The 22,081-nt window shown below is 33.9% G+C and overlaps 1 protein-coding gene across 1 annotated transcript in view; it reads right to left on the bottom strand.

The window, feature by feature from the left end:
* The window catches only part of ACTR3 (actin related protein 3), a 57,559-nt gene that overhangs the window by 16,541 nt on the left and 18,937 nt on the right, over nucleotides 1-22,081 (bottom strand). Inside the window, exons 2-8 of the mRNA XM_029224951.1 lie at nucleotides 19,586-19,641; nucleotides 16,011-16,135; nucleotides 10,938-11,048; nucleotides 7,446-7,541; nucleotides 5,900-6,007; nucleotides 2,813-2,956; nucleotides 394-567 (exon numbers count right to left, since the gene is read on the bottom strand). Coding sequence (XP_029080784.1) covers nucleotides 394-567; nucleotides 2,813-2,956; nucleotides 5,900-6,007; nucleotides 7,446-7,541; nucleotides 10,938-11,048; nucleotides 16,011-16,135; nucleotides 19,586-19,641 — 814 coding nt within the window. The remainder of the gene's footprint in view (nucleotides 1-393; nucleotides 568-2,812; nucleotides 2,957-5,899; nucleotides 6,008-7,445; nucleotides 7,542-10,937; nucleotides 11,049-16,010; nucleotides 16,136-19,585; nucleotides 19,642-22,081) is intronic.

Below are 22,081 nucleotides of genomic sequence, written 5' to 3'. Positions count from 1 at the left end.
GAAGACTATTTTGCTAATAGTTAAATATTTTGTTATGATAGTCAACTGAGGGTTCTTTGTATAATGGTTATTTTATATGGGAGGAGGAGGAGAGAGTTCTAGAACATCTCCTAAAATATTTTATTTAAATGACCATGAATTTAAGGGCTCCCCACCCTCCATGACCCCAAGTAAGTCACAAATATTAGATAAAAGTTTCATTTTTCTAAATGTATGAAATATGGTAACTGTTTACCCAGTTTTAACACAAAGGCAATTTTTTTCTTGAAAAATATGACTCACTATAGTATTTTAGTATACAAAAGAAAGTTCCTGAGATTAACTCCTCTGATATAGTTGACTGGTATTTTCTGCTGAATATTTCAAAACAATTCCATCTAAAAAAAAACTTACCTCTGGATGAAAAAATATTTCAGGTCCCAAGAATCTCTCATATCCAACATCAATGGAAAATTCTTTCTTTGAGATAGCATTGATTCCAGTATACTGTTTAATCCACTTTGATCCATCTGTATCATACTTGTTAAATTCTTTTACTAAATCTGGGCAGACATAACTATAGCGCTCCTAGAAAAAGAAATGAGTAATTTTTTCCTCTTGCTTTAGGAAAAGCAAAACAGAATGGCATATTTTCAGTAAACTAAAATCAAATGAAAAAACATCTTCAGAAAATAAAATTAGCAAATTTAGCTGAAGAAAATTTTATGTTAGGATGTTATCGTATGTGTAGTAAAAATAAACAGCTCATCTCCTATACATAACTGAAGGTTTCACAAATGAAGAGAATAAGACTTAAACTAAAGAGCCAGTTTCTAATATTTCAGTGCTATTTCATGAAAGTACTCATTAATGTCATCCAAAATTTTATGCTGTTTCAATAATTAAAGGAGTTCATATTTTAGAAAAAAGAAAACATAAAATACACAAAGAACTGGAGAATAAATAGCTGATATAACCAAACAAATTAATATAGTAAGAGGTACAGGTTATTAGGTATAAAATAAGCTTCAAGGATATATTGTACGACATGGGGAATACAGTCAATATTTTAAATGAAATACAACCTTTAAAAATTGTGAATCACTGTACTGTACACCTATAACATATAATATTATACAGCAACTAAACTTCAGTTTAAAAACAATTTTTTTTTTTTTACATATATAGATCTTTAATACCTATCTGGAACAAAAGATTATGGGCTAAGTGAGCAAAAGAAAAAAAACTGAAAATATAAACTATTCTTTTTTACTATATCACCTGCAAGGCTGAATCACTGCATATTTGGATATACATCCTCAGTAAAAGTTTTCATCAAAAATGCAGTTCAAACATGTTATAACTTTCTATCTGCAATTTGTGGGCTCCTGATTGCCAGTCTATTTCTTTTTTTTTTTTTGAAGGAAAACACACATTTCACATATTTGTATACATCAATGATTCTATCCAAGATAGGTACAAATATTATTACTGATAATCAACACACATAATGGGAAAGAATACTGGAAAACAGAAGATAATTTGAGTATGTCATATTAGGTCTTCTTTCTCCAAATCTTGGAAGTAGGAATTACATGGAAATGATGATCCTTAAAAGACATTAAGACTGAGCACTAGTATGCTCTAGAACAAATCCTTGGTGTTTTTGTTAATTTTTAAACTCCAGAGATTTCCCAAAGATGTTGAAACAGTAGTGTTCATATTAATTTTTTACATATTTAATTTTGATGCCACCTACCTGAGGTGACTTTTTGCAACCATTTACAAATTCCTTTACTACCTAGGAAGTAGTAAATTCATTTTCATTCCTATTCTTTGATAAGCAAGGAAAACACTATAATCATGCAAAGACCGTCAAATATATGGAGTTATTTTTACCTGGGAAGTTTTGCTTTGACATATTTAAAACATATGTGAGACCCAATGAAATTTTTTAGGTATGCTGACAAATGATAAATTTAAAAAGCTATGTTAAATATTTTGGTATTTTGCACAGAGCCCTGGTGTAGCATACAAATTATTAAAATACCTTACACAGCCTTCACAATTTTCTTCTATGGGCCATATCACTTGAGCCAACCATTGCCTCTATTCTACAGCCAAATGAATCAATGACATCAAAAATTTTGTTTTAACAGAAAACTGCTAGAATTAAAAATAAAGAAGTCAGCGAAAATTGAGATGTGAGGACTCTGAATTAATTACAGGCATACCCCGTTTTACTGTGCTTCACCAATAATGTGTTTTTTACAAACTGAAATTTTCTGGTATCTCTGCATTATCAGATGACGGTTAGCATCTTTTAGCAACAAGTATTTTTTAATTAAGGTATGTACATTTTTTTATAGACATGATGCTATTGCCACTTAATAGACTACAGTATAGTGTAAATATAACTTTTAAATGCACTGGGAAACCAAAAACTTTGTGTGACTCGCTTTACTGCGATATTCGCTTTATTGCAGTGGTCTGGAACAGAACCCACAGTACCTCTAAGGCATGCTACATTTATTTTTACTAAAGAGAATAATCACAAAAATGTATGTTGAAGTCAGTTGGTATAAATGTTCTTGTATGTTAGTCCTCTCAAATGTGAAATGTGGTGAGAGCAAGCAAAGGGTTGATAATCTCCCAAAATTTCCTACAAGAAATACAGAGAAAAATACATGTAATTAATAAGAGTAGTGGTTTGTAACTGGTTAACGAAAGTTCTTGTTAAACTACTGTTCTTGACTTAAGAATTTTTCATGTTCATATTATAACGTGATTTTAATTTTTAAGTAAATTATATTCTTAACTTTTTTTTTTTTACCTTTACTGCCTTAGCAGTTTCCAAGGATTGCTCTGGAGGAATTCCTACTTCTCGGTCTCTCAGCAATTGCTGAATAAAATATGTTATATCTCGTCCTGCGATTGGAATGTGCTTAATACAGCTGCCAATCACATACCCTTCAGCCTAGATGAAAAAGAAAGTGTCAAATTTACTTTCAACGTTTTCAAAAATCAGTATCACCTAAATTAATCATTAAAGACCAATTTCTCAGATTACTGTATTTGTATCCTTAAGTATTGCTTTATCCCAGGAGAATTCTTCTAGTCTTTATTCCTCAACTGTATTCCTCACAGTTAACTTAGCATAGAATTTATAATACTGTACAGGTATTATGAACAAGAATGAACAAAACTTATGAACAAAGCTTAGATTTATTCTCCTACTGATAACAGTTTACAACCAAGACTGAAATGACTCAACAACAAAGAAATAGTGAGTTTCAGAAGTATTAAAGGTTTTAGATAACAGACTTCAAATAGGGTATTAGTTTTAAATCTTCTATAATTTCAGCAAAAAATTTAGATTGCATTGTAAGAAATTTTATCATTAACCCACAAGCTGGCTATCATTTTCCTAATGAAGCAGGTATTAATTCTGCAGAATGAATTCATAAACTTACTAATACAACTCAGAAGTACAAAAATAATGCAGCAAAATTAAATTTCATTAACAACATAACATTCTTGTTTATGAAATGGTAAAATATTATTTGTAGTTAGACTGTAATAAATTAGAGATGTTTAATATGAGCCCTAGAGCAAAAACCACCAAAAAATAAATGACAATAACAAAGAAATATATAGCATAGCTAATAAGTCAATAAAAAAAGATAAACTGAAATTATAAAAAACAGTCCATTAATTCAAAAGAAGGCAGGAAAATCACAGGAATACCCAATTCTTAATATTCTTACTAAAACTCTTTCTTTTCCAAGTTGGTAACTCCTTTTTGCAAATTACCTATTCTAATATTAATTATCAAGATAATAATATTACTGCTTAATTGTGTAGATGTTAAGAAAAGACTGTGGTCAGGAAGAACAAGTTCAGATCCCAGCCCCATGACCTATGATTTGGTGATCTTAAGCAACTCAGTTATTTGCATTTTATAAATGAGTAAACTGAAGTCCTCAAAGGATACTATAATCTACAGCATAGATCTTGAGGCTTAAATGAGAATTTTAAATGAACATTTTAAGAATCTTTATGTATCTCTAAACAACATACATATATGCATTATTTAATCCTCAAAACAGTTTTATGACATAGGTCACTATTATTGTCCCATTTTGGAAAAAAAAGGGAAAAGAATATGTAGCACTAAGAAAGAAAAATATGCCAACTAAATTATAAAAAGCCATCAAAATGTTGGACACATCCTAATTTCCAAGATATTAAAATATCCCCCAATGGCAATAAAATAAAATGTAGAATATCCATACAATGAAGTATTATTTGGCAATAATAAGAAATGAAGTACTATACATGCTACAACATGGATAAATCTTGAAACACTGGGCTATGTGAAAGAGGACAGTCACAAAAGAGTGACTCTAGGACTTCCCTGGTGGTGCAGTGGTTAGGAATCCACCTGCCAATGCAGGGGACATGGGTTTGAGCCCTGGTCTGGGAAGATCCCACATGCTGCGGAGCAACTAAGCCAGGGTGCCACAACTACTGAGCCTGCACTCTAGAGCCCGTGAGCCACAACTACTGAAGCCCACGCACCTAGAGCCGGTGCTCCACAACAAGAGAAGACACATCAACGGGAAGCCCATGCACCGCAACAAAGAGTAGCCCCCGCTCGCCGCAACTAGAGAAAGCCCGAACACAGCAACGAGGACCCAACACAGACAAAAATAAAAACAAACAAACAAAAACAAAAACCTGGTGACAGATGTTTTGAAAAGAAGAAAAAAAGAGTGACTCCATTTATATAAAATATCCAGAACAGGCAAATCTACAGAGACAGAAAGTAGACTAGTGGTTGCCAGGGGCTAAAGTTACGGGGGGACAGTGAATGCTAAAAGATACAGGGTTTCTTTTTAGAGTGATAAAAATGTTTTAAAATTGACTCTGGTAATGGATGCACTTTATGAATATACAATGAAACACTGAATGGTACACTCTAAATGAGTGAATTGTATGGTGTGTGAATTGTATCACAAGGAAGTTTTTATTTTTTTAAAGAAGGGCAATTATTACTATTATGACATCAGAAGAATAAATTATGACATCTAATCCAAAAGTAGTCACTTGGAGGATGTAATCTTCAACAGAGGTTGCCTGATGCATTAAAAAGAGGAATAAGAATAATGAAAAAATAAAGTTCTAAATAATTTCATTCCTTACATGTTATTCAATATAACATAAAAATTACTTTATAAGATAAACCTTTCTACATATACGTACCCAATAATAATCAGAATGAATTCAAGTAGTCATTTTGATCTATTAGACACAATAAAAAACCTAATTTGTCATTAAAAATTGGAAGCAGAAAGGCTTTGGCAGAAAAATGCTATCTCTCACAAATAATCCAATCTGATGCATTTTTCTTAACATGCTTGATTAAATCCAAACCATGAAGCACAATCACAACTTGAGCTTTTTAATTCAAAAACGTAATTCCCCAGAAGTCTTTAATGGTCATGTACTTTTGACTAACTGCTATTTAGTAGATAACCTATGACCAGTACAAAATCTGTTAATTAAGGATAAGAAAAACTATCAACTGGCTAACATACAAACAGACACATCCAAACTGGAAAACTGAGTTCCACATTTAAGACAAGAAAGGCCTATTTCCATTCCAGATACTCTAATTCATCATTTCCTAATTATGAATTAGAAACTACTTCTAATAATTTTCTAATTATTTTTAACAACCTAGAGCAAAAAAAAAAATCTGGAATTTGTTTACAAAGTTCTAATAATAATTTGAGCAAAACACAGCTATAGCTGAACAATGGTCAATAAAGTTTTTAAAAGGTGGCAATAATTCATATAATTTAACTTTTCCAGGTGTTATCTGATATCCTGTTCAGTAATTTTAAACTATCCTTACCACAGGGATGACATGAGTGACACCATCTCCACTGTCTATTACCGTACCGGTCAACGTCCGTTCTCCTACTTGTCTGGAGGTCCACGATGCAGCTAAGGCAAGAACAGCCTTGAACAAAAAGAAATATGATAGGCAAAAAAATAAAAACAAAGAGTTATTAGAAAAAAATTTTTTACTGGAGTACTTTATGCAATTTTAAATGTAGTATCTTTGGAAAGAGAATACACAAAATTAATTTATATTATACAATAAAATTGTTCACAACCTACATATTATTAAGACAACTTACAGGCTTACAGTAGTCTTTAGGGGCATGTTTACAAATTTTCGATATTTTAGTGGGGGCCGTTTTCCTCTTATACTCCCCCAAAATGTGGAAGACTAACATGAGATAGTACGGTACTAACATATCGAAGACTAACATGAGATAATACAGTACAGGGCTTAAAACTACGTTTATATGGCCTAGCCTGTAACATACCACAAAGTAAGGTAGAGAAGCACGCAACTACCAATCATCAGTTATTCAGTACGTAGATGGCTATACTAAGTATCACTCATAAGATTAGCTCCAAATTTTCTAAGTGCAACATGCATTTAGGAATATGTAACAAGCTATTTAACCAGAAAAGGCCACTGCACACTTCCAAATACTATGATTTAATGAGGAAAGCAAAGTTGATGAAATAATGTATTTCTATAAAAAATCTTGGCATAGGCAATAAAGTATAATTTTTCTATTAAAAGAGTTTGCAAATTAAGAAATTAATGAAGCTAGTTCATTTTTTTAAAAATTACCTAAATTTCATACAAATCCAAGCCTCGAACAAGATAAATAACTAATTAATTAAAATCAGAACTAAGCTGGCTTTATTTTACCTACTTGCAATATAATAGCTGAAAGGGACCTAGAAAGGTAACTAGGCCATCCTCCTATTTTAACACAGGATCACACCATAATAACTGTGGGCTAACAAAACTACACAGTAATTTATATACTTTTTAAGCATTTGTGATATGCCAGGTATCACATTTGCTACCACGTTAAAAAACAAGTAAGAAGTAAGCTCTGATCCTGAGGGATGGGAGAGAAGCTGTTCCATACAGATATATACACAAATTAAATGCAATAAAATATTATGGGGATTTGTGATATACAGGATACAGAGGGGCACAAAGGAGGCAGTGGTCAAATATATGTAATGGTAAGTCATTCAAAACAGACTACAAAAAAAGGACACAGTGAATGTTACAAGGCTAAATGTGTACAGAAAATTCTTGACAGAGTGAATTCTCAATAACTATCCCTTATTTCTGTTCTATAAAAGGTCTTGATTTATCCAAAAACCATTAACTTACTTCCTTTAACATCTCCCTTTTACTAACTAAATAGCTCCATTCCTCTAATACAATTTCTAAATTATCAGTTCAGGAGAGAACTATGATACGCTTTGAGGTTAAGAAAAATATACATATATTTTAAGAGTGAATTAAACCAGATTAAAATTTAAGAGTCAAGCTTATTTTGACTTATAAACTTGCTTACCTGTACAGCAATGTACAAGCCTGGAACATTGAAGGACTCAAACATTATTTCAGCAGTATATTCCCTGTTTTCTGGAGTATTCAGTGGAGGTTCAGTCTATTAAATTGAATAAGATTTTAAGTATGCAAGATAAAATTATTTTGATAAATTCATAGATAATTTTTATGTAAGAAATAATGTATTTTAAACATTGTATTTAAAAGTCATTAAACTCAGAGGTACAAAAAAAAAGACACACAGACCAAAAAAAACCAGTAGAGAACTCCAACAGATCTGTATGTTTATATAACTGCTAGAGTATAAAACGGAAATGTTTACACAGTTTAAGATGTTTCTTCAGTTTAAGTTATGTGACTGCATACATCATGTCACTTAGAAACCTGCGGGTTAAGTCTGGGCCAGAACACATCCCAATGAGGCAAGAAAGGACCTAAGGAACAGCCCTCAAAATCCTGGACTTCATGTTTCACTTATGCCTCAGGAATACCTAAATCATTTTATATTACCAAAGCCTGAAACTACATAAGACATCATTCTTATTAATCTGATTTGACTATCCAATCCTTTTTGTTATCTCAAATATTTTAACTTGAAGGGCAAAAGTTTAAACTTAAGAAATACAGAAGAATTATCTTTTTGACCTTGAGGTAAGGCATGATTGCTTAAATTTAATGAACATAAATTGCAAAAGGAAAGACAGATAAAACTTAAATTCATTACAAATAAAATCTTTTTTTTTAACTTTAAAAGACACTATAAAAATTTTTTTAGAAAATTAACGAGGATTAGACTTTTTCCATATGTAAAACCTTTAACTTCTAAACTACTTGATGTGTTTAAACTTACTTAGGAGGGTTTTGGACTATGTTCAAGAGTTTGATGATAATTCAGTAAGAGTTACATATAAAATTAAGCAAACTAAAAACCAAGGCAGTTAAATTATAAACTCCAAGAAAAGCAGAAATTCTATACAAAATAAAATAAAATATAATCAGAAGACCTCACAAGGAAAATATACAAATAGCTAATAAGCACATGAAAAAGTACTCAACAACATCAGTCATCAGAAAAATGCAAATTAAAACCAAAATGAGAAAGTTTACACACCCAACCAGAATGGCTAAAATTAAAAAGACTGACACATCAAATGCTGGATGTGGATACGTAACCAGATCACTAACACATAGTTGGTGGGTATGCAAAAAGCTACAATCCCTTGGAAAAAGTTCTGTAAGTTTCTTATAAAATCAATCATGCATCTATCCTGTGACACAGCAATTCCATATCTAGGTATTTACACAAGAAAAATAAAAACATGTCCACAAAAAGACTTGTTTAAGAATGTTCACAGTACCCCAAAAATATTCACAGTAGTCAAAAACTTGGAACAGCTCAGGTGATTATCAACAGGAAAATGGACAGGGAGGCATACAATGGAATACAACCCAACAACAAAAAGCAACAAATTACTTGTATGTGCAACAACATGGATGAATCTTAAGATTATGATGAGTGAAGTCTTACCAAAGAGCACAACTTGTACAATTCCATTTACATGAAACTCAAATATAAGCAAAACATGTATGTACTGGAAAAAAATCTGAATAAGGGTTGCCTCCAGGGCATGGGGGCAGGGATTAACTAGAAAAGGGCATGAGATAACTTTCCAGGTTAACAGTAAAGCTCTGTTATCTTGATAAGGGTTTAGGTTACACAGATGTATAAATCTGTCAAACCCAGGGGATGGGCAAACTACATCATGCATCCTGAAGGCCAAATCTAGTCCACCACTTCTTTCTGTAAACAGAATTTTATTGGAACACAGCCATAGCCACTCATTTAAGTATTGCCTATGGCTGCTTCCTACTACAACAGCAGAGCTAATTAAGCAGCTGCAAAAGAGACCACATGGTCCACAAAGCCAAAAATATTTGCTAACTAGCTTTAAAGAAAGTCTGCCAATGCCCAGTCAAACCCATAAAATGGCAGGGTTAAGATGTGTGATTTTATAGAATGTAAGTTTTATATAAAAGAAAAAATGTAAACAATAATAAACTCTAGTTGATGATAATGTATGCTAAAGTACTTAGGGGTGAAATGACTCCATCTGCAACTCATTTTGAAGTGATTAAAAAAATAAGATGGAGTGATAGAAGGATAACCCAATAGACAGATGTCCTAAAACAATTATAGTAAAATTAATAGCTGAGTCTAGGTTGTGGGTTTATTGGGCATTCACTGCAAGGTTCTTTTCAATTTTATGTTCATGGTCCAACCAAAAACAATATTCACAATCACAATAAAATATAAAATATTAAAAATATTAAAATATTAATTTAACCCAAAATTAAACTATGTCACAGAAAGAGGGAGAAGGTAAGAATTTTGTGTTAAGGAGAGGATCAAAGGAAAAGAACGAAATACTCATCTTACCTAGCAGGAAGTTAAGAGACTGTCTAATATTTAAAAAAAAAATACGGGCTTCCCTGCTAGCACAGTGGTTAAGAATCCACCTGCCAATGCAGGGGACATGGCTTCGAACCCTGGTCTGGGATGATCCCCCATGCCACAGAGCAACTAAGCCCGTGCGCCACAACTACTGACCCTGAGCTCTAGAGACCGCAAGCCACAACTACTGAGCCCACGTGCCACAACTACTGAAGCCCGCGTACCTAGAGCCCATGCTCCGCAACAAGAGACGCCACGACAATGAGAAGCCCAACGAAGACCCAACACAGCAAAACAAATTAACATAAATAAATAAACAAACAAAAATACAAGAAATACATGATATAACTATCAAGAAAAACTCTTTAAAAATTTAAAGTGTTTGCCCGGGGGGAATCAAGGGTTCAAGGGTAGGGAGAGGTGAGGAAGGAAAATTTTAATTTAAATCTGATATTATAGCACTTGATTTTTTAACATTATGAACATGCATTGCTTTGGTTAAAAAAAAAAAAAGAAAGAAAGAAAGAAAAACGTTTAAAAATTAAATTATATTGTAGTTTGTTACAAAGAATTACAAATGAAATAATAATGAGACCAGTTATTTTTTTTAAAAAGTGCCATGTTTCCAACTTTTTCCCCTGAAACTTACTGTTAAAGATACTAAAGATGATACAGCTTTATAACAAAGTCTTTAGATAAATGACAATTTAATAAACAAGAACGTATGTCCTATGAGTACAGATGCAATGAAAACATTCTCATTAAATTTCTTCAAAAATTTCCTCACAGGGCTTCCCTGGTGGCGCAGTGGTTGAGAGTCCGCCTGCCGATGCAGGGGACACGGGTTCGTGCCCTGGTCTGGAAGGATCCCACGTGTCACGAAGCAGCTGGGCCCGTGAGCCATGGCCGCTGAGCCTGCGCATCCGGAGCCTGTGCTCCGCAACGGGAGAGGCCACAGCAGTGAGAGGCCCACGTACCACAAAAAAAAAAAAAAAAAAAAAAAAAAAAAAAAATTTCCTCACAGAATTTAAAATTTGTACTTACCAAAAGAAAATAATGGTCTTCAGGTTCTGCCCTTAAATATTTAAAGATCACTTGCTCCATAAACCTTTCCATCAAGTCCCAATCTTCAACTATACCATGGCGGATTGGCCACTATTAAAACAAAAAATAAAACAGGAATTAAATCTTTACTAATATCAGAAAAAATCAAAAATAAATCAGATCATTAGTGAGTATTAGATGAGGATAGCATTTCTTAGGTGTGCTAATGACACGCAGATCATTAGAAGATGCATACTTAACTATTTAGAGATAAAAGAAATTATTTCTACAACATATTTTCAGATGTTTCAATTAAAAAACACAATGCAAATATATTAAAATGTTAAAAACTGTTCAATCTAGATGGAAGGTCATTGTACCGGTCTTTCTAGATTGCTAAAAGTTTTGTAATAATGGAAACGTAACCTATTAAAATTTAGCCTGTGAAAAGTACAGGTTATGACGATTTGCTTAATCTTTATTAGCTCTTTCACAAGTATTTGTTGTGTGCCTAATATATAAAACACAGTTGGTAAGTATAGAGCAAGAATAACCATAAATCAAGCAAGCAAAATTTTATAAGACAAGTCATATGTATTTGTTATGGAACCATGGTTCCAAAACTGAGCCCCAGGGTACTACAGCAAATTCTCAAAGACACTGCAAATATTTTACATTTTCCAGGGAAATCTGGTGATACTCAGAATCAGTTTGGCACTGCATACCTACTATTTTAAAGTAGTTCAGTTTCAACATCAGATCATACTAGATTCCCTTCAAGTAATATCACTTCTTTGAAAAGCTGGGTTGCCAGCAGTTGCTATGATGAAAACTAAATACCTCCCCAAAAAACCCATGTACAATAAGAAATGAAGATGGTGATGTGCAATCTGATTCCAGGTGTAAGAAACTGTGAAGTGCCCGACAAGCACATGCATCCTACTGGTAATTGTGATTATTTAACTATTAAAAATATGTTTTATTTTTTTCAAGTGGCTACTAAGTTGCTACTTAACAAACAGAACTGTTATTAATTTCTTTCTAAGTGATGCTGTAAAAAATTTTACTGAGACACTAAGGGCACTGAGAAAGTTTGTGAATCTCTGCAATAAAATAGTTTCACAGCACATGTAACTAAAGATTAGTATTCTGAATATATGAAGACTTACTTAAGCAAAGTAAAAACATAAGCATAAAACTTAAAAAAATATACAAAAGAAAAATAAACAAAAAAATACAGTTCCATGCACATAGTACAAATACACACCCAGTACTTAAGGCTGAATGCATTAGTGAAATAAATATCCTATAGTCATCTACTTAATCATTAAACCTTTTATCTATTAATTCCTAATATCCACATTTCACCATAGCCTTCTAGATACTTTCTAAGTCATTATACTTTAAAAAATAACTTTTAGTCCCCACTTTGCTTTAGGGAAGGAAAAAATGTACTACATCATTCATTTTATAACATTACTGGAACTGACATATTTTAATGTTCTAAGTGTTATTTATTCATTTATTCCTCATTTATTATTGTGCACCTACTATAACCATTGGCACAAATGCTAAGGATATGAACATCCTGCCATAAGGAGCTGTCCAGTGAAAGAAATAGATACAAACATAACCTTGTAAGTTTTTAAGGAAATAAAGTACCTAGGACAAGATGATCAACTTGGCTTCAGAGGGAAAATGGGAAGGCTCCTATTCCTCTATGACTGAGGAGGTCGTATCTAAGCTGGGTCTTAAAGGAGCAACCTTGTTAATTTTGTTTTCAGGGGGTGGGGTAAATAGAGAATAGAAACAAATATATACAAACACCGCAATAATATACAAACACAACAGTTATCGATGAAAAACACGTGTGCCTTTAGGGAAAGGGGTGTAGACAGATAGATCAGTTCTACATGAAGGGGACCAGGTTCTCAAAAACTATTACTTGCCTTGTATTTGGGTTTTATTCTATAAGAAACAGATCATCAGTAGAAATTTTCAAGCAGGGTATAAACAAGAATAGCTTTGATTTTTAATAAGATTATTATAGCAGCATTGGGAAAGCTGAAATGAATCTTAAAAGAACCAAGGAAGAGAGACAAAGAGCCCCAGTTGTGGTGTAAATAACACTAGGCCAGATTCAAGATTTCTGTCACTACAAGGGAAAACTCAAAGATATAATCACTAGGATTCTAGCTCTAGAGTCAGGATGGCAAGGATCTATTAATTAAGACACAAAAGTTGTGTTTTGTCTTATCTTGGAATAAGCAAGGGTAGAGTATATGTAATAAATTTTGTTTTGAGTATATTAAACTCAAGAGCCAGGTAGTAGGTAGGTGAAAGTAGGTACTTGGAAATGGGGTCAAGGAATTGGAAGTAGAGATGCAGGCTGTGGTTGTTGATGAAGGTGTGGATGAGACCACCTAGAGAAAGTCTCTAATAAAGAAATAAAAGAGAATCAAGGACAGTACCTGGGAAATACTGACATTTGAGTAGTAGGCAAAGGATAAAGAACCAGTGACAGCAGGGGAAAAAAATAAACAAGTAATAAATAAAAAGAATAGTCCAGGGCTTCCCTGGTGGCGCAATGGTTGAGAGTCCGCCTGCAGCTGCAGGGGACATGGGTTTGTGCCCCGGTCCAGGAAGATCCCACATGCCGCGGAGCGGCTGGGCCCGTGAGCCATGGCCGCTGAGCCTGCGCGTCCGGAGCCTGTGCTCCGCAACGGGAGAGGCCACAGCAGTGAGAGGCCCGCGTACCGCAAAAAAAAAAAAAAAAAAAGAGACCCAGCAGAGTAATCTAGTGAAAGAAAGACAAATCAAGAAGGATGAAAATTGTTACATATAATTGGATTTAACAAAGAGCTTATCAAATAATGAGACCAAATAAGAAGTTCGGTTTTAAAAGAGGAAAATAAAACAATAGCTAAAATGCTGAGGAAAGAAGGTAGAATTGAAAGAATTTTTGTCGTTTGGGTGTGTTTGTTGCATTTGGAAGACATGAAAATGTTTAAAAGAACAGAATCAATGCAGAGGAACTCTGGCCTCTCAGCTCACCGACTTCATCACATTCAAAGGTGTCTTTTCCATTTTGGCCACAGTTTAGATCATCACTATCATCTCTAAATCCCTGAAATGCAAGTACACCCCTCTCTGATCACAACTTCTTATCCTTCTAGCATACTCCAGCACCTCACTATATCTCTCGCGATCACAATTAGACTTGCAGTCCACTGGTTGTTGTAATTCCTCCCTCGCCAAAAACCATCCCCCTCACAACACACACAAACACACACACAGTTTAGATTTTAGGCCCCATCACTTTGACTATTCATACTTCCTTTTGTCATTCCATCTACCAAAACCCAACTCAGCACAGTCCTACCCTAAACTTGCCTATACCCAGAACGCTGATCACACAAATCACACAGAACTGGTCGATAAAACTAAGAATTCATAATTGCTATTCCCAAATGGACCTAAATTTACCTGGCAAGCCTTTGTTTCCCTACTCTGTTATCCACAGTGATGATTTTAAATATTCTCCCTATCACTCAGATTTCACTTTCTCCCTGCTATTTCCTGGGCAGCAGAGATAACATCACCATGTATTTCACAAAGAAAGCAGAAGCCAACAGTCAGGAATCCAACTTTTCTTCACCAAATCTATAAAACTGATTCTATACTTACCTCTTTTTTCTTTTTCATTTTTTATAATGTAAGAGATCCTCCATATATCAATTAGATCATCTGGATTCCATCCCTTTAACTTTGTCAAGAGCCCTGTATTATACTCCACTTTCCTGTTACTTTAATCTCTTTTTCTAATGACTCTTTCACACTAGCATTTAAGCATCTCTTCCACCTCACTGAATATTACTGTCATTTTTTCCTTGTCATTCATAATCCAATCTACTTTAATCCAGCCTCACTGCTCTTCTAAAACTATTCTTATTAAGGTTATAAATGACATCCTTGTAGCTAAAGACAGCAAATAACCTATGGGCTCTAGCTTACTTGGTCGCAGCATCCCACACTCTTATTTCTCCTTCCTGTTTACCCAGTCTCTCTAACTACGCCTTCTCAGTCTCCTTTGTAGGCTTTCCTCCTCCATCCAAACCTAAATGATGCGTTCATCAGGCTCTGTCCTAGGCCTATCCCTATGGAATCTTACCCCTTCCAAAGGTAACTAATACCTTCTAAATGTTTATCCCCAGTTGTGTCTTGTTTCTAAGCTCCAAGAGCCAAATATTTGTATAACTACAAGCCACTTATAATTATTTCTTCAATGGCTTCCTTTCCACCAATTATAATAGACTTGAAGTCAGGAAAGCCATTTTTCTTATCTAATCTCAGCACTTTGTAAAGTTGTTTATACATGGTAGCTGTTTATTAATGAATAAATTACTAAAACGGAAGAAAAGAGGGACCAAGGAAGAAATGTGCAAATTAGGTAAAGTCAATTTGAATAGTGTTTCCCTTTTGGTGCAGGTTGGGTAGTGACCATGGGAGCAGACACAAGGAAAGTATCTGGGTTACTAGACTTGTTCTATGTCCTGAACTTTTATGATTACAGTCACAAAAAATTTTCAACTGTGTAATTAAGCCTTACCTATTTTACTGTATATAAATTATACCTCAATAATAAGGGAAAAGGAGGAAGAATGGTATGGAACAAACAAGAAAGGGAAAAAGATAAAAAGGAGGAAAGAGAGTGGCACTTCCAGATGACATAGGCTTCAAAAGGGCAGAAAGTGTGGGTCTGAATAAAGACGGGAGGGAAATATCTCTAGGTGTGGCAATGTGGAGGCAAGAGAAAGCCAATCACATTGATGATTCTGAGATGGAAAAAGTAAATACTGCTCACCTGAAGGGGCTAAAATCTTCCTCTTGGGGAAATAAAACCAGTACAGTCAAAGCAAGGCTGGGAGGAGCCACAGAGAAGAAGAAATTTCTATTGTGAAGAGGTTGAGGGTATTAGGCTTGTAATTGACTGAAATTCCAAGTGGCACAATTATAGAACTAATTTTTTGAAAGAGAATGTTATTTATATTTATACAAATCATAAAAATATACCTTTGTTGCATATGTAGGTTTTTCTATTGCTTCATCACCAATGAAGAAGTCTAGGTCATCAACACCTTTCATCACCCTCCTTTGAGCTTGATCACCCACTTTTGCTGACTCCTTAATAGCAATACCTTTAAAATAGAAGTTATTTATACATGTCAAAAATTGTATTTTTTTCAAGTGAGACAAATTTTTCACTTGTATTTCTTCCGTAATAAAATGTTACTAAATAGAACATGATCTAGTATATTTAAAGTGTCAAATTAAAGCAAAAAGGTCATTAAAAAAAAAGACAAAATTCATCTAACACAATAAAAACTCAACTTCCACCCAGAGACAAGGCCTCAAGTGTAAAAAGCGCCCCTCCCCCAAAAAAAGTACTGCTGTGGGAATGTTTCAGTTATGTTTTTAAAAACTATGTGAGATCTATTTTGATTTGAGTAAAATTATAATTTCACCAAGTCAACCTATGCTTGATGGACAATCAGAAAGAAAAAACTGAAAAACAGTTATAAAAGTAGGAAAATTGCACGGGGAATTTATTTTTAAAGCTTTCTTCATATTTCTATCCTATTTGCATTATTATGAGCTAGCAATTTAGGTATAACGCTGGCATAAAGACCTGATAAACTTAAATCACATATACAAAAGGAAATTTCAAATCATTTAGGTAAAACCCACAACAATCTCCTTATATAATTTCAGAAATCCAGCATACAGTTCTAGACCTAAAACTTGTATATTTCTTAATTAAGTTATAAATTTCTGAATCCTTCAAGTTCAACAGTTCTTCATTCAAAATATCTGCCTGGGGACTTCACTGGCGGTCCAGTGGTTAAGAGTCTGTGCTTCCACTGAAGGGGATCTGGGTTCCATCCCTGATCAGGGAACTAAGATCCTGCATGATGCACGGTACGGCCAAAAATTAAAAACAAAAGAAAAATCTGCATGCACATAAGCTGATGTGGCACCCAACTGTTACACTTTCATTTAATAACAATTTATATCCTTAACAAGGTAGGTAGAAAATACTGAAGGAAATTCTAAATCCAATCTACTTCTAAATGTTAGAAAGCTTCTCTAGCAATTTATTTACAATGTACACAGACATCAGATGGCTCACTATAAACTTCCTAAAAAACAAAGATTATGAAAATAACTTTGAACCATATCCACAGGTTTTCCAGATCAAATATCCGTGCTCATCAGTGGCAGTGATTATATTGGCTCATTATAAAACTACACCTGCAGCATTAAGACTGGCTGCGTGAAAAAAAAAACCCAAAATCAAAAACCTTCTTTCATACACAAATGGATTTTTAACATGCCACAGCTTCTCATAAGACAATGAAAACTAAAACTGCAAATTTTGGCAGAAAGGTGAAATAGAGAAAGGATACAATGGTGATGAGAACCCAAGGTTCAAAAGTTCAAAATTATATGGGCTTCCAACAAAGACTGAACACAGCCACTTAAGAACATAAGCAAAACCAAACTTTACAAGGATGAGAGTTAACATATCAGTAATCTCCTGAAATAAATGTTTAATCACAACATAATGTTTTATAAAAGATTATAAATTAAGAGATTACAAAATCAGCATTTTATGGGTTGAACTGTGTACCCCCAGAAAGATATGTTTAGGTCCTAACTTCTAGCACCTCAGAATGTGACCTTATTTGGAAATAGGGTCTTTCAAGTTAAAGTGAGGTTAGCAGGATGGGCTATAATGCAATGACTGGTGTTTTTATAAAAATAGGAAATTTGGACATATCCACACACAGAAGAAAAACAATATGAAGACACACAGGGCAGCCATGTGACTGGAGTGATGCATATACAAGCCAAGGAACATCAAGGACTGTCAGCAAACACCAGAAGCTTTAAGAGGCAAGGAAGATTTCTCCCCTAAAGCTGTCAGCAAGATCTTGGTCCTGCTGACACCTTGATTTCAGACTTCTCCAGGACTGTTTCTGTTGTTTTAAGTCACATGGTTTTTGGTACTTTGTCTCGGCAGCCTTGGGAAACTAATACAACCAATACACAATGGTATAATACTAAACTCAAATATAACTAATGTCAAGTACTAGTCCACAAAAGTACTTCCATTTTAGTCAGCAATAGAGGCAATATTTGTTGTCAAAGTCTTAAACAACAAACTATCAATATGTTTATATATAAATGTGGGACAAAAGTAAAAAAACAAAACAAAACAAAAAAGCAAATCTGTCCCTCAGTGTAGACAACAAATATGCATGAATAAAACATAAAGAAAAAGACAACAGTACTACAAATTAAGACCACTGTATTCCTATGAATGAGCAACAGTGTCCCCTAAAATCTATTCCAGGCATTAAAGAATTAGGCTTAGGTAACAGCCTAAATTCTTAGATGGTAAGAATTAAATTATTAGATAATAATCCCTAGAGAAGTATACCAAAAGTATATCAGAAGTGCAAAAGTCAAATAGGTTTGTTTCTAGAGAGTGAAAGTATGTACTAGCTCCCCCTTTAAAGACAATTTTGACACACACTTCACACATTTTAAATTTTGTTCTCACTATATATAAACAACAAAACAATCAACCTGTTCAAGTCTGATGAGTACCCAATTGAGACTAAAGATCTGCAGCTTTGGGCAAGCCCAGTAATTTCTACCTCATTCTCAACTTCACAGATTTTGAATCCTAAGCTGCTTTCACTATTCTCTGCATGTTTATTTTTCCATGTCCTTCTTATTTTCATAAGTTAATAAGAATACACAAAAATATTCAAACAGTCTAATACTAGTGATACTAGAACTGTCTAGGAGTTAGCACCACCAAGGAATGGCTCAAAAGGTTTATCATCTGATATGCTAAAGTCTTAACTTGGCATAGGTCAGGTGGTTCAGAAATGTTACTACATTATGTACAAAAGGTGAAATGTCTAAAAGTCAGAAGCCCAGAACAGGTTCATCTAGGAACACATACATAGCCCAGGCTAACAAATATGAGTGCTAAGAAACCAAGTGTGAGAGTATTTTTTAAAAACTTCTGAAAGACAAACTATTGAAAGTGGACAGTCAGCTAAAGTGAAGTTAACAGAAATAAGATAAAACAAAAACAATGTAAGTATGGTTATAAGATGTCAGAAAACAGCTGAAGTCCGCATCTCTAAAGATGAGATGCCATCCTTATTTTGAAACATGAGCTCTTGTCAGGGATGTCAACAAGCACGAGTCCTGCAAACAATCACATCCACAAACCAAAGGATAGCCTTTGTAGGCGTGTGATGGGGAATGCATTACTTAATAGTAACACACACACATTATTAACAGCAATACCCTCAAAGCAGAAAACTGTTTAATTATCAACTCATTCATTTTTGTCTTTAAAAAGGTATTTGGCAGATCTGGTAAATGAAGAGCTAAACAGAGATCTGAAATGAATGGTCAGAGGTACAGAAATGAGGCCATGCTTAGAACTTGGCAAACCATGTTTTTAAAGGACTAAATCTTACAGAGTGTCAAAAATGATTATTTATTTTAGTTTATTAAAAGATATTAAATCAGCTTATTTGTGACTTAAAAGAAATACTTACAGGAAGGGATGATAAACTGTGGTTCTGTATTTCCAGCATATCCTAGTTTTGTATACCTGAAAAACATAAAGAATTTCATAAGGATTTCACAAATATCTCAGCAATTATGAATTTAATTCTTAGATTTCTATTTGTTATAAAGTGAGATTCCACTCTGGGTAAATACTATACAAAATTCCATCGTTTCAATTCATTTAAACATCTCTGCTTTCAAAATTATATCAAAATTATGAATACCCATAGCTTTTAACCAGGAACTGCACTTCTAGAAACTGATCCTACAGGGATATTCATACATGTACAAAATAACATATAACAGGGCCTTTTGCGACAATCTTGCTTATAATAGCAAAAGACTGGAAATAAACAGCCATCAAACTAGTTAAGTATGCTTCGTTTATACTATAGAATATTAGGCAGTTATTAAAAAAGAGATTGAAGAAGCTCCTTATGTACAGATATGGAACAATCTCCAAAACGTATTGTTCACTGAACAAAAGCAAGGTACAGAACAATGGTTCAACTATGTGATATTTGTATAAAAGTAAAGGGTAGGGGTAAAACATGTAAAACACAAGCTGCTCAGCTCCTTACACGGCCCTGCAATAAACCTTTCTCTGCTCCAAACTCCGATGTTTCGGTTTGGCCTCATCGTTCAGTAGCACCTTCAGAAAAACTCTTCCTTCTACAGCTAGTAGACACTTTGATAACTTTTCCTTCCCTTAAGCTTTAAACATGGGATTAAACAGCTTGGATTTTTCTTAAATCTGCCATTTGGATAATTGGATTATTTAGTATAGGAGTCAGACATGGGACAAACGTTCACATTTGGAAGTTACTTACTCAAATTGACTACAGATCCATGCAATTGCTATCAAAATCCCAACAATGTTTTTTTGGGAGAAAGAGAAAATCCATCCTAAAATTCATATGGAATCTCAAGGGACTATGAATAGCCAAAACAATCTCAAACAAAGTTGGAGGTCTCACACTTCCTGATTTAAAAACTTAGTACAAAGTTACAGTAACAAAAGCTGTGTGGCACTGACATAGAGACACACAGACTAATGGAACAGAACAAAGCCCAGAAATAAATCCTCCCATATATGGTCAAATAATTTTTGACAAGGGTGCCATAACCATTCAAACAGGGAAAGGACAGTCTTTTTGAGAAAGGGTGCTGGGAAAACTGGATATCCATTATTTAATGAACATGGACTTTTATCTTATACCACATACAAAATTTAACTCAAAATGGATCAAGACCTACGTATAAGATCTAAAACTATAAACCTCTTTGAGGAAAATATAGGGGACAAAGCTTTATGACATTAAATTTGGCAAGGATTTCTTGGACATGACACAAGGAGGCAACAACAACCATAAAAAATAAATTGAACATCATCAAAATTAATAACTTTTGGGTACCAAAGGACACTATCAATAGTGTGCAAAGGCAACCCACAAAATGGAAGAAAACAGTTACAAATCATATATCTGATAAGGAGTTAATATCCAGAATATATAAAGAACTCCTACAACTCAACAACAAAATAAACAACCCAGTTTTTAAAACAGGCAAAGGACTTGAATAGACGTTTCTCCAAAGGAGATATACAAAAGGCCAACAAGCACATGAAAAGATGCTCAACATTATTAATAATTAAGAAAATTCAAATCAAAACCAAAGTGAGATACCACTTCACATCCATTAGGATGGCTATTACCAAAACATCAAAAACAAACAAAAATATCAGTGAGGATACGGAGAAACTGGAACCTTTGCACACTGCTGATAGGAATGTAAAATGGTGCAGCTGCTACAAAAAACAATATGGCAATTCCTCAAAAATTTAATCACAGAATTACCACGAAATCCAGCAATGCCATTTCTGGGTATATACCAAAAAAAAAAAAAGAAAGCAGAGGCTTCAACAGATTTTTGTACACCAATGTTCACAGAAACATTATGCATAATAGACAAAAAGGTGGAAGCAATGCAAGGGTCCACTGACAAATGAATGGATAAACAAATGTGGTATATACATACAATGGAATATTAGTTAGCCTTCAAAAGGAAGGAAATTCTGACACATGCTACTACATACAATATGAATGAACCTTGAGGACATCATCCTAAGTGAAATAAGCCAATCACAAAAGGTCAAATACTATATGATTCCACTTAAATGAGGTACCCAAAATAGTCAAATTCACAGAGACAAAAGCTGGATGGTGGCTGCCAGGGATGGAGGTGGGGTATGGTTGTTACTGTTTTATGGGTACAGAGTTTCAGTTTGGGAAGATGAAAAAGTTCTGAAGAAGAATGGTGGTGATAGTTGTGAATGTACTTAATGCCACTAAACTGTACACTTAAAAATGGTTAAAACTGTCAATTTTATGTTGTGTATATTTTACAACAATTTTCTTAAACAGCTACGTAAACTTGACAGCTACTGGGGAAAACAATTAAATTCTGTACATATCATACATGTT

Source organism: Monodon monoceros, unplaced genomic scaffold (genome assembly GCF_005190385.1).
Source record: "Monodon monoceros isolate NGI ecotype Baffin Bay Population unplaced genomic scaffold, NGI_Narwhal_1 Super_Scaffold_16, whole genome shotgun sequence".
In the NCBI taxonomy this organism is placed as follows: Eukaryota; Metazoa; Chordata; class Mammalia; order Artiodactyla; family Monodontidae; genus Monodon; species Monodon monoceros.
Note: the sequence above shows the minus strand (reverse complement) of the source record. Positions and strands in the feature narration are given on the sequence as shown.